The 15,880-nt window shown below is 44.6% G+C and overlaps 1 protein-coding gene and 1 long non-coding RNA gene across 5 annotated transcripts in view; one reads left to right on the top strand and one right to left on the bottom strand.

Annotated features, from left to right (window-relative positions):
• TNS3 (tensin 3) overlaps positions 1-15,880 on the bottom strand; it is a 332,367-nt gene that overhangs the window by 311,808 nt on the left and 4,679 nt on the right. For 3 of the 4 annotated variants that reach the window (XM_067291185.1, XM_067291188.1, XM_067291187.1), the window contains exon 1: positions 513-692. The exons of the other annotated variant lie outside the window; for it this stretch is intronic. In XM_067291185.1, coding sequence (XP_067147286.1) covers positions 513-605 — 93 coding nt within the window. In that variant the 5' untranslated portion in view covers positions 606-692. Of the gene's footprint in view, positions 1-512; positions 693-15,880 lie in introns of those variants that run through there. 4 annotated transcript variants of the gene reach the window in all.
• Positions 1,563-5,505, top strand: LOC136991282 (uncharacterized). Its single transcript, XR_010883428.1, has 2 exons — positions 1,563-1,712; positions 4,528-5,505. It is a non-coding gene; the product is annotated as an uncharacterized lncRNA (long non-coding RNA).

Here is a 15,880-nt window from a genome sequence, read left to right as displayed (position 1 = left end):
ACTCCAAGAAAGGTTGCAAAGCATGGTACTCTAAATCCACCGCATCCCCATACTGCTCCAGCTAGAGATAAGATGAGCAGTGCTGCTACCAGGACTGTGTGTGCTATCGTGCTTATCTGCTAGTGCAAACTCAGCCAGCCTGCGGGGCAGCCCTTACCAGAAGCATCTTGATTTAAAGGGCTGCTCCAGCATCATTGTCTCAATAAAATCCTGCCCACGAGCCACACTGCCTCTGAGAAAACAGTCACCAGCTGAAAGCAAACCAGAGCCCCTCTCATTCTGCACAACCCTTTCTCTCTCCAAATGTCTCTGCAGGCTTAAGGAAAACAAAACGAATTAAGTCTCCCCATTCAGCGGCTGCGGGGCTGCTGCAGACGGCAGCGGCCCTCCGGCATCCCCTCAAGACATGTGAGAGCGGACCAGGCGCGACGTGCAACACGGCAGAGGACGGGGGTTACTGCACACGGTGTAAGCGGCTGCCCGGGGGGAGTGGGGAGGACGCGCCCCCGTACCTGTTTCGGGCTGGGCTCCAGCAGAGGCAGCGAGCACTCCAGGGGGGGCTCGCTGCTGCTCCTCCGGCAGCAGCCAAAACCACCCCCCCGCATCTTCTCCGGGCGCGGACACCCCCACGCGTGGGCAGGAAACCGGCCCGGAGGGCTGGAGGCGAGCCCGCCCGCTCCGCGCCGCGCCACTTTCCGCTCTGGGGGGCGCGCACCTCCCCTCCGGCCGCCCGGCCCGGCCCGGCCCCCCCGGCCCCCGCCCCGCCCGGGGAGGGGCCGCCGCCCGCGCCCGCGCCCGCGCCCCCGCCGCGGGCAGCGCCGGTGCCGCCGCCGCCGGTCCCGGCCCGGGCCGATGGGGCGCCCCACGCCCCCCTCGCCGTGCGCTGGGCGCAGGCGGGGGGGGGGGGGAATCTGGGGAGGGTGCGCGGCGGGGGTTAGAGACGGCTTTGTTTTTCACCAAGCCGCTGCAGCCCCACTGCTTGCTGCCGAATGACCGGGAGAAAAGAAGGGAAGGGAAGGGAAGGGAAGGGGACGGGACGGGAGGGGACGGGAGGACTGTGCTTGCTTTCCAGGCTGGGAATTTTTAAAAGCTACCTGGTTATTTTGGTGAGGGTCTGCAGGAATTTTTAAAAGCGACCTTGTTTTTTGGTTTTGTTTTGTTTTGTTTTGTTTTTGTGACGGTCTGCAGGTTTTTCGGTGGTTTTTGTGGTCGACATTTGCTGGATGTGTGTGTGTGTGTGTGTGTGCGCGCTGGGTTTCAGGTACACGTGATACTGCATGAAGTGCTGCATTTTTCAGAATCCTGCCAGCAACCGTGAAGCAAAAAAAAAAAAAAGAAAGAAAAAAAAAAGAACGCGTGGCCACACTAAAAGCACAGTACACGTGCACAGGGACAAACAGCATAAGCACCGCACTGAGGTCGCTCCTCAGAACAGGCTTGCGCAGCAGCAGTGAAAAGCTGCTTTTTCTTTACCTTTCTCTACCTTTCAGTTTTCCTCAAGAAGTCTAGGTTGTACCATTCTGACCGGCAGCATTTCATTGCCTCACAGAAAATCCTTGAACTTACTATGAGCTCCAGCAGCACTCACCTAGCTGCACTTATCACAGAATCACAGAATCGCTGAGGTTGGAAGGGACCTCTGGAGATCATCTAGTCCAACCCCCCTGCTCAAGCAGGGTCACCTAGAGCACGTTGCACAGGATCATGTCCAGGTGGGTTTTGAATATCTCCAGAGAAGGAGACTCCACAACCTCTCTGGGCAACCTGTGCCAGTGCTCTGTCACCCTCACAGTGAAGAAGTTTTTTCTCATGTTCAGATGGAATTGTCTGTGTTTCAGTTTGTGCCCGTTGCCTCGCGTCCTGTCGCTGGGCACCACTGAAAAGAGTCTGGTCCCATCCTCTCGACACCCTCCCTTCAGATACTTGTACACATTGATAAGATCAATGATAAGATCAGCCTTCTCTTCTCTAGGCTGAACAGGCCCAGTTCTCTCAGCCTTTCCTCATAAGAGAGATGCTCCAGTCCCCTAATCATCTTTGTGGCCCTTCGCCGGACTTGCTCCAGTAGTGCCACATCCCTCTTGTACTGGGGAGCCCAGAACTGGACGCAGTACTCCAGATGTGGCCTCACCAGGGCTGAGTAGAGGGGGAGAATCACCTCCCTCAACCTGCTGGCAACACTCTTCCTGATGCACCCCAGGATACCATTGGCCTTCTTGGCCACAAGGGCACATTGCTGCCTCATGCTTAACTTGGTGTCCACCAGTACTCCCAGGTCCTTCTCTGCAGAGCTGCTTTCCAGCAGGTCAACCCCCAACCTGTACTGGTGCATGGGGTTATTCCTCCCCAGGTGCAGGACCCTGCACTTGCCTTTGTTGAACTTCATGAGGTTCCTCTCTGCCCACCTCTCCAGCCTGTCCAGGTCTCTCTGAATGGCAGCACAGCCCTCTGGCGTATCAGCCACTCCTCTCAGTTTTGTATCGTCAGCAAACTTGCTGAGGGTGCACTCTGTGCCTTCATCCAGGTCACTGATGAAGAAGTTGAACAAGACTGGACCCAGGACTGACCCCTGGGGGACACCGCTAGCTACAGGCCTCCAACTAGACTCTGTGCCACTGATCACAACTCTCCGAACTCTGCCATTCAGCCAGTTCTCAATCCACCTCACTGTCCACTCACCTAGCCCACACTTCCTCAGCTTGTCTATGAGGATGTTATGGGAGACAGTGTCAAAAGCCTTGCTGAAGTCAAGGGAGACAACATCCACTGCTCTCCCCTCATCTACCCAGCCAGTCATTCCATCATAGAAGGCTATCAGATTGGTTAGGCATGATTTCCCCTTGGTGAAGCCATGCTGACTACTCCTGATCACCTTCTTGTCCTCCACATGCTTGGAGATGGCTTCCAGGATGAGCTGCTCCATCACCTTTCCAGGGATGGAGGTGAGGCTGACTGGCCTGTAGTTGCCTGGGTCCTCCTTCTTGCCCTTTTTGAAGACTGGGGTGACATTGGCTTTCTTCCAGTCCTCAGGCACCTCTCCTGTTCTCCATGACCTTTCAAAGATGATGGAGAGTGGCTTAGCAATGACATCCGCCAGCTCCCTCAGCACTCGTGGGTGCATCCCATCAGGGCCCATGGATTTGTGGGTGTCAAGTTTGCTTAAATGATCTCTAACCCACTCCTCCTCCACCAAGGGAAAGTCTTCCTTTCTCCAGACTTTCTCTCTTGCCTCCAGGATCTGGGGTTCCTGAGGGCTGGCCTGAGCAGTAAAGACTGAAGCAAAGAAGGCATTCAGTAACTCTGCCTTCTCTGCATCCTTTGTCACCAAGGCACCCACCCCATTCAGCAAAGGGCCCACATTTTCCCTAGTCTTCCTCTTGCTACTGAGTACTTGCTGCACTGCTGCAAATAAACAACTTGCCAGGAACCAAACAAGTGCCATTGCCATTTTCAGAGTACAGGTGGGTGCTGCGATTCCTCTCAGGCCCACTAGAGACAGCACACCATGAACTCTACTAAGTCATGCAAATAGTTAAGACAGTCTTGATTTACCACTGGGCAGCCCTTCCTGATAGGGCCCCGAGCGCTATTCTCTGCTGCCGTGGTGCCTGAGCATATAAACTTGATGGATTAGTGAGACTTGGCAGGGTCATTCTCTAAATTAACACCAGACAACCTGAAGGTGGTATTTGTCGAACTGACATCAAATGGCTCCATTCAGAGCATTCACAGACAAGGGGGTCAGGCGGAGGCTACCCATGTAATCAGAATTGTTCATGCTCGAGCTGATTACCAATATCACTTAATAGATTTGCTCTAAAATGTCCACCTAAAGAAAGTTCTAAGGGCTAAACTGTGAGCTCATTCCCACCAGCGTAGGCTGGAAAAATCCTCAGCTTTAAGCAATTTAGACACTGCATTTCAGACTGTCAGACTTTGAAGCCAGAATTTCTAAAGCCCTTAAGTGAATTGATTTCATTGGAGTTTGGTGCCTAGCTTATTTAGGCCCTTGTTAAAATCCCAATAGGTGCCTAACTACCTTTATAAATATGGCCACCTGGTGTAAAGGGTCCTTGCTCTGCTGTGATTTCTTATACAGAACAATCTGTTGCCCTGCAAGGAAGCACACTAAAGCAAATTTTAATAAGGTGCCATATAATTTACAAAAGAATAGTTTGCCTCCATGTGTACTCTGTTCCTTGAATGATCATGTTTTCCATCATTTAGCAGGCATAAATATTTATATTAGCACTCGGATGCATTTGTACTTTCTGCATTTTTAATTTCAGACTCAGACATCTGCTTAATACAAAACTGATTTTTCTTACAAAGGGGAGACTGGGCAAAAGGTGTAAAAACTAAAGCCAGGGAAAAATAACCTTACATTTTTGACTGAGCTGAAAGATACAGCTAAAAGAAAAGCATGGCATAGCTTTAAAAAACTCATTGTATTTTAACTGATCCTTCTAAATAAAACATGCTTTGTATTTTTATGACAGTACTTATCACTTAAATTTCTTGTTGCAGCAAAATATAAAACTGAGCAATTAAGACAAGAAGCTTGCTCTTTGAAGATGGGTTAAACATATAGACAGTTTAGGCCACTTTTACACAACTCATGCTTTTTGACTTCTCAGAAAAGAAAATGAAGAAATATTACAGTATGTGAAAGAAATCTATCTTCCACAGAAAACAATAGCAAGACTTTATTTCAGTGGAACAAGATTTAAGGCCTTTTCCTGAAAATATTTATTGTGGCAAGGCTACAAATACCACTAAAGCTGTGCATATTTCATAACAAACTAGGAAGAGATGATTTTTATATTATTTCCTGAGCTACAGGAGAGCTGAAACCATCAAACTCTAAACACCTATGAAGACTTTTAAAAGCTCTGGAGAGAAAATGAGACCCCAGATTGCTTCTTTGTATGAATGGCATTAAAAGAAGAGAGAGAATGCAGAAAATAAGTTGATGCTACTTCAAGGAGTACTTCAGAAAGAAAGCGCACCCTTCTTTCTGTCTTGTGACACAGGGTAGAAGGATTAAGGTGTGTTTTTTTTTTTCCCCTCCCCTGTTTCCTACTCTAATTTTAAGTAATTTACATTTATGTTGGGAGAGAAACTCAATGAGCCTCCCCACCCCAAGGTCTGAGGTAAAAGGCTGCAGTGCTTGACTGTTGGAGACAGACGATTGCTGTGATATTTTCTCCACCAAAGAGAATCTCCATTTTTTAGTAATAGCATCAACTACTACATGGAAAAGAAAAACATGAAGCAAGCCCTTACAAAACAGGTCAACCTAGGGTGTGGTCATGTTTAAAGGGACAATCACAGAAAAGACTACAGAAGCAAAAGCAGCCCTTTAAGAAGACAAGCCTGCTTTAAGAAGAATTAGTAGAGATGAATGAATTACAAAAAAAAGTGGCTATAAGAAAGAGTCACTTCTGTATGTTTTATAAATCTTCCCCTCTGAACCTACATAAAAATACTCCTACATAATATTCAGTTATATTTTTGTATTGTCTGTTTTTTCCTATAGTTCACTAAAGTTTGTGTTGGTGATGCAGAGCATGAGAATATGTGGCTAAACAATGCTCGGGGAGGGTTTGAGAGCTTGTGGAGTTTTCAGATATGCTATCTTGGGGCTTTCAGCTCCAAAACATCAGTTAGCACCATATGGAATCTGGGTCAGAAATCATAAGAGGGTTGTTTTTATTTTTACCCAGGTGCTTTTATAAAGTGAACTGAGGAGAGAGAGAAACTGTAGACTATTCCCAGCAAGCTGTTCTTTGTGCATCAGAAACAACATTTCCAGTTTGGCAGTAATTCCCAGAGGCAGTGATGAACCTTGCACAGTGGCAAAGAGGGGAATGGACATGAAGAATGAAATCCCACCTGAGAACTGGAGTTAGCCTTGATAAGTCAAACTGAAGCAAGGTAGATCAGCCTTTGTTTATCTGTTCATTGCATTTATTCTCCCCCAAGCTTTGATCTGTCTTTCCAGAATGTAATTTGGAAATTCACAAGCACTAAATGCAAACATACAGTACATTTAATCTACATTCTCTAGTAGATGAAACATCCCATGCCATGTAAGCATAAGGTCATATCAGCTTTTTTTTATTGACACTGATGTTATTTTTCTCCTGCTGTTATCATTGCCAAGCAAACATAGTACAGAATACATTCCATTTTATTCTGCCTAACAAAATAAACAAAGTAAAAAAATCTTATTTCTCCTTCCAGATTCATTATCATTATGATACTTGACTTAAAAAAATCCCCAAAATAGTTGCATATAGTGGTTTGTGGTAACAGTTTTTGGAAGAATCCCCTAGTACTTATATTAAGCAGTGGGTAGACATATCTGGCAGTAAATATTAAACACCAATGTACCACATTTTATTGGACTACATCCAGGTGCAAGTTTTGGATGGGACTTTTTAAAGCTCACAGACTGTTTTTATTGAAATCAAACTAAAATCCTATTAGATTTCAGGGAAAGGTCTCTGCAGATTTTTCTTAAAACACACCACATTGCCTGAGAGAGGACAGACCTGGGATCCAGTCCCTGCTACTTTGTATACTGTGATTTTTATACTAAGAAAAAACTGGGTAAGATCAAAGTGTAAGTCTTTCCCCTATAACTGTGTGCATTGACCACTATACTGTTGCAAGAAATAGCTAATACTATCCTACAGAAATGGCTTCTGAAAAAGGGACTGGTTAGTTAAGAGCTGGCTTGCAGAAGCATGAGCAAAATCAGCTTCCACAGGGAGAGGAAGCAATCGGATCCAGATACCTCCAACAGCAAGAAATGAGGAATAGATGGTAAAGGCATCTAACCCTAGAAGAGGGTACCCTCAAGACTAATCAGATGTGCACCTCCTTGAAGCTAACACTAATCCTGGGAAAGACAATTTATGACATGCCCCTTTATATAGCGCTTCATTTTGGCCGAGGTAGGGAGCACCCTGTTCAGTATGGCGTTAAACACGGGTACCATTCTCCAGCTCATTCATCCTCATGCGTTATACACGAGGTATTTTGTATCGCTCCTCAACACAACTTCCATTGCTTGGTGTTACTGCAAAGAAGTGAGATATTTTACTGAGTTACGCAGGACCACTGCATCTGCTCAGTGCTAGTGCATGCTCAATCTGAACTCAGCGGGCTTGGTGTGGTAACACACCAGCACATCTCTATGTCCCCAAAGCAAAACAGAAGGGAGGGGTAAAAGGGACTCCCCCCCCCCCCCCGCCCTCAAGTGGGAAGGGAAACAGCTGCATAAACGGAGGAGAGAAAAATAACCAAGAACAACTCTTTGCCTGCTAGAAATAGCCATCTGCTGCTGGCGGGGGAATGCTGCACTGGGAGGAGCAGTCAGTCATGTGGCTGCTCCCCACTTGGAGATGCTCAGCCCTCCAGAGAGGTGCCACGGTCAGGAGGTGAAGGCAGAGGGGGGAAAAAAAAAAAGCTATGCAAGGTGAACCTCCTGAGTATGAAGAGGTCAAAAGGATATTGACAAGCTTAATTCATTCCCACCCAGCCGTGGAATCACAAGACAGGCCACAAGCTGGAACAGAAGCACAAAAAGCAGTCAAAACAGACAGAAATATGTTGTGAAAGAGGTTGGTTGCTAAGTCTTCAAAAGCACAGAAATATTTTTTAAAATCTTTTCTCTGTGCAAGTTTGCATGTTCAGTAACCCCTTATGGCAGATTCAGATTCAAATATTTACAGCACAGAATGCAAAAAGTGTTGAAGTCTGTGATTTCGGTTCAGCCTCATACATTCATACAGGAACACATCCAAAATTGGCAGTCAGATTTTGAACACAAAATCTGTGAATTTCAGTCAACCATAGGGGTACTATTTCCTAAATTTGTCTTCAAAGTGCAACTGAGCCTTTAATTTTGCATAATTACTATTTTAATTGGTAATAAATGCCTTATATATATATATAATCATTAATTGATTTAATTTGATATGTTTTTCCATGAGGTATGTAACACCTTCCTTTTTACAAACTATTTGGAGGGAGTGGATTTTCAGACAACTGTTTACTTAGTTTGTGCAAAGTAGGGACATGGAAAAGTTATGCATTTATAGGAATCTTTGCTGCTCCCCATGGCAAAAAGCCCTCTTTACCTCCAGGGGAATAGACTGAGATTCTTGCTGCAGGCTCCCAAAAAATGTCCTAGCAATTTCCACCTTTCCAAATCTGTTTCCACAATTTTCTCACTGAAATTCAGGTTGTTTCAGATATCTGTATGCAACAGCATATAGATGCCATATTTTTTCTGCGATTCTCATTTCAATTTTATGACTGCTAAGTTTAGATCTTCCACACAAAGTTAGTTAGTGAAAAGCCTGTCCATGTCCATTTAGGAGGTCATTTTGCAGCACTAGCAACAATTGTGTACATAGCTAATATGCAGTCTTATTTCAAGCTGGTACGCTCTGTCACTGCCAAAAAACGGGAAAAATTGTCCACAGCTCTCATACACTATCAATTTTCTAACTGTTTCAAGCATTAGTTCTGAGGTCTTTTGCTTGCTTGTTTATATAAAATGCATGCTTCCTTTACTATACTTCATTACTTGCAATGCAGTAATTTCAGAGTCTTCTTTCTTGCGGATGACTAAAGAGAGACATATTAGAGAGCACCTTACACATCTGGCAGAGATTTATAGAGCCAATACATGCTTGCTTCCCTGCTCACTCAAACTTCCAGACCACTGTGAGGAGAAGGAAGGGAAACCACTCTATCAGAGTATCAGAGCTGGGTGGCCTTTAATTTTTTTTCCATGTTATGCTGAATAGGTTAAAAAAAAAAAAGTGAGAGTTCTAAATAGAAGTAAAACTAGAGATGAGCAAAATAAAGTATAACTGGAGAAAAAGTTTCAGAAGCATGATTGCTTATTAGTTCATTTGTTACAGGGGACAAGGTAGAAAAGGGATTAAAAAATGCTGCTGGAAAGTTTGGTTATGTAGCCTCAACTTCAGCATTTTTCTTCCAAGTTAAGACATGTCCCTGCTCCAGCCTGGAGTCCTGCTTACCTTTTTTCATCCGTGTGGACTGAAGCGTGTACATGAGCCCAGTGCTCCTGGATTGAAACTAAGTGAGATAGAAACTTGCCTGTGTGGATGCAAGGCCTTTTGGAGTTTGAATGTAAGGTGCAAGTTCAGACATAGCATCTATTTGGGAGATTGTTTCTTTCCCTCAGTGATGTCTAGAGGCTATGAAACTGCTTCTTTTCACCATAATCAGAGTATGCTGGCTATACCCCACAAGGCTGCTTTCTTTAGGCCTGCTCTTCTCTCTCAGACCCTCTCATTTCTACTCAGATTGGCTGAATAACCTGCATCAATTTCAAAAATGTGTTTTCTCATTTATTGAAGGGAGAACTTCCAGGCGGAAAATGTTGCCTAAGAGGGAAAGTTCGGTAACAGTAGGGCGTTTCTTTAATCTGCACTTCCCACCTTTTTTGAAGGGATGGAAACAAAGGGATTCCAAGTGACACCTCTAACACTTAATAATGAAGATATCTAGATAGGTGTAGATAACCAAATAAATATAAATGAAGTACCTTCCCTAAGTGTATTCGAACAAATTGAGGGATGGGGAAGGAATTACGTAATTTGTAAAGTATCCTACAATACTCTTTACTATTCTTATGTCACACTGATAGTATTGATGCAATAATGTATTATTAGGTGTAAATAGCTACTCCTTATTCCTATGTTATTCTGCTTGATAGAAATGTTTTTCTACTAATATCCACAACTGGAACGGCTGCTTTGCTACCTGGCTTTCAGTACAGGACTTGCTCTAACTGCCTTCCCTCCCCAACAGCTGTTTTTCAAAGCTTCTTACATCCCTTGCACATACCGAAATGCAGGTGCCCAACCTTTGCCAGGCATTCCCAGCCTCAGCGCGGGGCTGGTGGGACTGGCGCACGTCCCACATGGCCTCGCTCCGTTGCGATAGCACGCATGGACATCAGCGGCCCCATGGGTGTTTTATCACGTCAGAGGATGTCTTTAAAATCCAAGCAGAAGGAAGCTTTCAGACGGAAGTAATTTAGTTGAAGGGCTAACATGCCAAAGTCTTAATCTCCATTTCTTCCAATGTTCAAGTCTAGATTAGCCTTGAGTTTATTTTAAGATCATGCTATCATTAGTTAATTACTCAGAAGATTAAGTTTTTCCCTGCAGGTAGGCGAAGGTGTCTCAGCTAAGATGCAGAATACAAGAGGAAATAAAGATTAGTATGATTCTTAGCTAATATATATAACATACAAACATATGTAATTAACTGCAACCCATATGTTGTTTTACCTTACTCAACTTTGCTACAGACCGTATGACTCAGACTGTCTATCAGTATTTAGTTACAGTTTTGTATGGCACAGATACATTTTAAGGATCAGACCTGATTTAGCCCACTAAGGAGACAGACTACATAAAATGTGCAGATGTTGGAAAGCGGATCTTCCACCACTTGCCAGACAAAGCCCAAACGAGTCAGGGTAGTGAGGCTGCCTATCTCCTACAAGGCAGCTGCGTGGCCCAGGGAGTCAGCCCCAGTCCCCTGGCTATCTTGGGGGCTCGCGCCACAAGCTGAGACCGCAGAGAGTCATTGGCTCCACCTTTCGGGCAAAATGTAAGAGAGAAAGTATAGTTGTGTCATTCTGCTTCTACAAGTAGAATTAGTGAATTAATGTACCTAGTAGACTTATAGCACACTAATAACTAATATACTAATTGATAATATTAGTACAATAATTAGCACATCATGTTGACAAAGCTATATGAGTATTTATAGACTATAAGAAAAATCCAGACCCCCAAATCCAGAGCAGTAGAAACAAATACAGAGATGGCTAAAAATGTGTGGTATACAGGCATACTTCGGAGATATTGTGGGTTCAGTTCCAGACCACTGCAATAAAGTGAAAACCGCAATAAAGTGAGTCACAAATTTGGGGGTTTTCCGGTGCATATAAAAGTTATGTTTACACTATACCATAGTCTATTAAGTGTGCGATAGCATTATGTCTAAAAAAACCAATGTACATACCTGAATTAAAAAATACTTTATTGCTAAAAAATGCTAACCATCATCTGAGCCTTCAGCAAATCGTAATCTTTTTGCTGATGGAGGGTCTTGCCTCGATGTTGATGGCTGCTGACTGATCAGGGTGGTGGTTGCTGAAGGCTGGGGTGACTGTGGCAAGTTCTTAAAATAAGACAGCAATGAAGCTTCCCGCATCGATTGACTCTTCTTTTCACAAAGGATTTCTCTGTAGCATGCGATGCTGTTTGATAGCATTTTACCCACAAGAGAACTTCTTTCAAAATTAGAGTCAGTCCTCTCACAGCAAGAATTACCAAAATGTGACACAGAGACATGAAGTGAGCACATGCTGTTGGAAAAATGGTGCCGATAGACTTGCTCAGCGCTGGGTTGCCACAAACCTTCAATTTGTAAAAAACACAATATCTACAAAGTGCAAAGTGTAATAAAACAAGGTATGCCTGCACATTTTTTTCCTTCTGAAAAATGTCCAGATTTTGTACTAGACTCTTTCTGTGAAAGTGTTGTGATTAGCTATATTTAATGGATGTCATCCTGAAAATACTTAAGAATATGCTTACCTTTACTGCCATGGCTTATAGTTTGTTCAGTTTCATGGCAAAATATATGAAGGCTTTGCGCCCTATAATACATTAAGTGATTTAAAATCATCTTGGTCGTGGAATGAATATTTTGATACTATTTTTGCTGTTCACCATTAAACTTACTGAACTGCAAGAAAATTTTAATTAAAAAAATACAAAAGACTATAGTAAGAAGTTCTCTAGTTCTATAATTCAACCTTAGGCATAAGCAGACAGAAAAGCAGGCATTGTTTTCTACTCTGTCCCTTCAGAAAAAGGAGAATGGGAAAAAGCCCAACGGCTATTGCGGGAGGACAGGGCATGTGCGCAGGACACAGCACTCCCAGCTGCTGTCAGCACCCCCAGATTGTAGCACAAGCACAGCATGATTGAGGCTGCTGCTCTGCTCCAAGCTGCTGGTTTAGCTGCCGTAAGATACCATTTTTATCCAAACCCTCTTTGCTTCTCCATGCATAATCCATTTACACAGGCTGCAGATGAGCAGGGTCCCTGTGCACAGCAGGTCCTGGAGTAAGATGCTCCTGCTCCCCTGCTGTGACACCATCACCCATCTGCCAAAGGATACCGCCCTTGGTTTGGCCAGCTGAGCTGTTCATTTCAAGATAAGCCACGTTAGCTGGAGCAGCTTAAATAACTAAAACTTTGCATGTATGGTATCTTGGTGAATACATAGGGTTTGAGTGCTCCCACATTAGCAGCTTTGCCCACAAGTCTGGCAGGAAAACAATGATGGCTTGCTCTTGGGTGTAATGTCCTTTGTCAGCACAGCTAGATTTGGAAGAGGATCTTTGCCCATTTAGCTAGGCTTTTGATGAATTAGCCTGTTCCTCTCGGTGGGGTTTTAATGTTGAAGCATAATGAAAATTTAGACATTGCTCCTAAGGACTGAAGGCCTATGTCTACATCAGGAATTTGCACACCATGCTTCTGTTCCCTGGCTCCCACGCTTGCCTACTCTGCTTTGCAGCTGATCTGTAGACTCTTGCTCATCTGTGGAGCTGAAACATCTGCTACTACCCCAACAAGCAGTGGTGCGGTGAGGATGACCCAGGACAGTGATTCACTCTTTTTTCTTTTGGCTTCAGAGATGGCTGCTCAGCACAGGAACCGTCCCCATCCCTTGGCCATAGCCTCATGCTGTAGGAAGCGCACCCTGGACTGGGCTTTGGAGGCAAGGGCCCCACAGACTCTGGCATGCAACATCCCCAACCTCAGTCCAGGAGACACTGCTGCTGGACTCCTGACGGAGTGGAGCACAGCAAATGCCTAAAATTTCCACACTGCCATAGGCATTTGCTGGCATGTTGCACACTCAGGAATCACATGGGAAGTCCAAGAACGGGGCAGGGGGTGAAGGGCTCATAACACAAGGTGGCCACCACAGAACTGCAACGGTGGACCTAGATGGCTCCAGCCCTTCAACCCAAAGTCAGTGGAGAAAGAGCTGCTTTGGTACTGAAAAAAGGTGTTGCCAGCCATCTTCTGGAAGTCAGGAGCCCTGAGAAGGGGACAACATATTTAGGACAGGGCAGTCACAGTAAAGCAATCACTATAAGGGTAAGCAAGGCCTGCTGAGCAAGACTGTATCTAACCAAGCAGCACTGTGACTCTGGCCAGCGCATCAGATAGAAGAGAGGGATTTGAGGTATCCCATTTCTGACAAACAGAAAGGATTACTTTTTTTTTTTTTTTTTTTTTTAAAAGGTTACGTAAATGTTAATGGATCACAGGCAACTTTGAGGACAGGGTCATTGGCTGGCTAGAGGAAAACCGTAAACCTCCCGTGGCGAACCCAAAGCTTCTGCAAAGACTGCATTCAGAGGGCCTCACCAGGGGTGAGGACACGTCCTCAGCAACACTGGGGGCCCTGTCCATGCTTCTCTGCCTGGATTCACAAAAAAATGAGGTGGCTGCTAGAAGAGATACAGCTGTCATTTAAATAGATGGAGGATACTTTTGGCTGACTGAAAACTTTTGTAATGCCCTATCATTTAAATAGATCTCTAAAGCAAATAATCATATCTCTCTCACTGGATTATAACCTATAATCATTATATGATTAATGATGGTATTTAAGCTATCCACATTTTTGCCAGGAAAGGGTTTGGCAGGCAGAAATCTGCACTAATGTTTTAACTTACATATTTGTCCTGTGCGCTATTAAACTAAGGAATGAAACACAACCAACCATTGTGGGCCAGTACCAATACAATATGTATGCTAAATCTCTGGAAAAACATACTGTAAGAATGTTGCTATTGAGCCAGAAAACAAAAAAAAACCCTAAAAAATACACTCACACTGCACTGGTTACATTTCTGGAGTCAAATACTTGAAGGTTGTTCTGGATCTAAGTGTGATAACAGCTTCCCTTGTCTTCTTGGGCACAGGCAGCACAGGTTCAGATGCTGACTCAGCCCAAGCCTAATATTAGGAGCAAGTTATCTTAAATACGATGTGGGATGCTATGTGGAAGATCCACAGACACTGTGCTCTGTAGTAGACAATGGTACCTCTGTGCTTTTTGCACAAATCTTTCTGCTTCTGCCCCCTGTTCCCTGTGTGGGCTTTCCCCTCCCTGTTCTCACCTTCACCAAGAAGCCCAGCGACCTTGCACACAGCTCTTGTCCCCAGATCTGGGTCGTGCTTTCAGTGCTAACTGCAAGACTGCGCACCTTGAAGATGCACCAGCCAAGGGCACAGTAAGGAGCCATCATCACTCTCACTCTGGTGGCAAAAAGATCAAGGTAACCAAGAAATTCCTGAAAAGTGCTCCTCAAAAAAATTTCTGTACCCTGAGCAAAGTGTGAAGTTAAATCTGGGAAGAATGGAAAACACAGTGAGTTGCACATGGTGGCTCTAAGATATAATATTAAGGTCAGGGAGGCTGATGAGGTGGCCTCAGGCCTCATATATGCAAACCCTACAGTGAATGTTGGCCATGGTGATTCTGGTGGGTTTCAAAGGCCTGGGAGAGGCAGGTCTTGCAGGCAACTGGGGTTTGTCTTGGCCTGTTGTCTGCTTCACTCTGCAGCAATGTCCCTGCAGATTTCACTGTACATTGCTGGGGGAAGGTATCTATCACTGTGGAAAAAATGGGGCTGCCATTCCTGGAAATCTCAGGGAAGGACTGAGATATACTTCCTAGAAAGCATTGTGGGGCTTGTACCCAAGGTCAAAAGGCATCTCTGCATATAGGTGAGCAAGAAAATAAGAATTTACAGACAGGCTATAAGACAACTGTAAGATGAAGAATCACAAAATCCTTGAGCCAAAAATACCATCCCACCCCAGTGCTGTCTGAGAGAATTCATTTGGGAATGGGACATTGTCTTTAATACATTTACATTTTTCTCTTTATAAAGAAAAGAGGAAAGGAAAACAAGGAAATCACTATCACACAAAGGCGTTCATCAACCTGTGAGAACTATACTCCCCTAAGAGGCAGACTATGGTATAAAAGTCCTTTTCTTGCTCTGTCTTAGCAACATAACAAATTTCTGGGATGCTGCTGTTTTGTGGCAGACCCAGTTCTACCACATAGGACTAATATATTTTTGTAAGATAAAATTCCTACCCTAGAAGCCTGTTCTTTTGCTCTGTAACTACATGTAAAGGCAGGATTCCTTAATACAGGGGAAAGGCTTGGGTTGCTGACATGAATTAAAAACACATGCATCAGGAAATGCATGTTTGAAATTAACTGAGCTTCCTCTCCTTGCTTCTCTCCTCTGGGTTCCTGTGAACCCAACTTGCTCTTTGAAATACCGATTGCATCTCCCTAGCATCACACTTCACCTCGACAGAGTGCTTAATTGAATGCTCATGAGATGTCCATGGAAAAGAGCAAAGGAAAGGTGTGTTTCCCACCAAGACTGGAATGCATGTCTGCTACGCAGCTTGTTGTAAGGAGGAAACGGCCTGGGTACAGCTTCAGATCTCCCGATTTAGAGCCTTGCCCCCCTGTAGGCCTGGGGCAGACCTCCTCTTTTGGCCACTGTTGCTTTCCAGCCCTTGGTGTGCTTCCCTGCTGCTCCACTTGCCCCATGATTTGCCCTTCACAGACCATGGTCTCTTGCCACAGCCCCCAAATATCCAGGAGTAGCTTTGTGCCCCAAACAGGCAGGAACATAATGCTTAGGCAATTATTTCTTAACGTGAAACCAGACCTTTCTGCTCACAAATATATATTA

This window comes from Apteryx mantelli, chromosome 2 (genome assembly GCF_036417845.1).
Source record: "Apteryx mantelli isolate bAptMan1 chromosome 2, bAptMan1.hap1, whole genome shotgun sequence".
Lineage (NCBI taxonomy): Eukaryota > Metazoa > Chordata > Aves > Apterygiformes > Apterygidae > Apteryx > Apteryx mantelli.
Note: the sequence above shows the minus strand (reverse complement) of the source record. Positions and strands in the feature narration are given on the sequence as shown.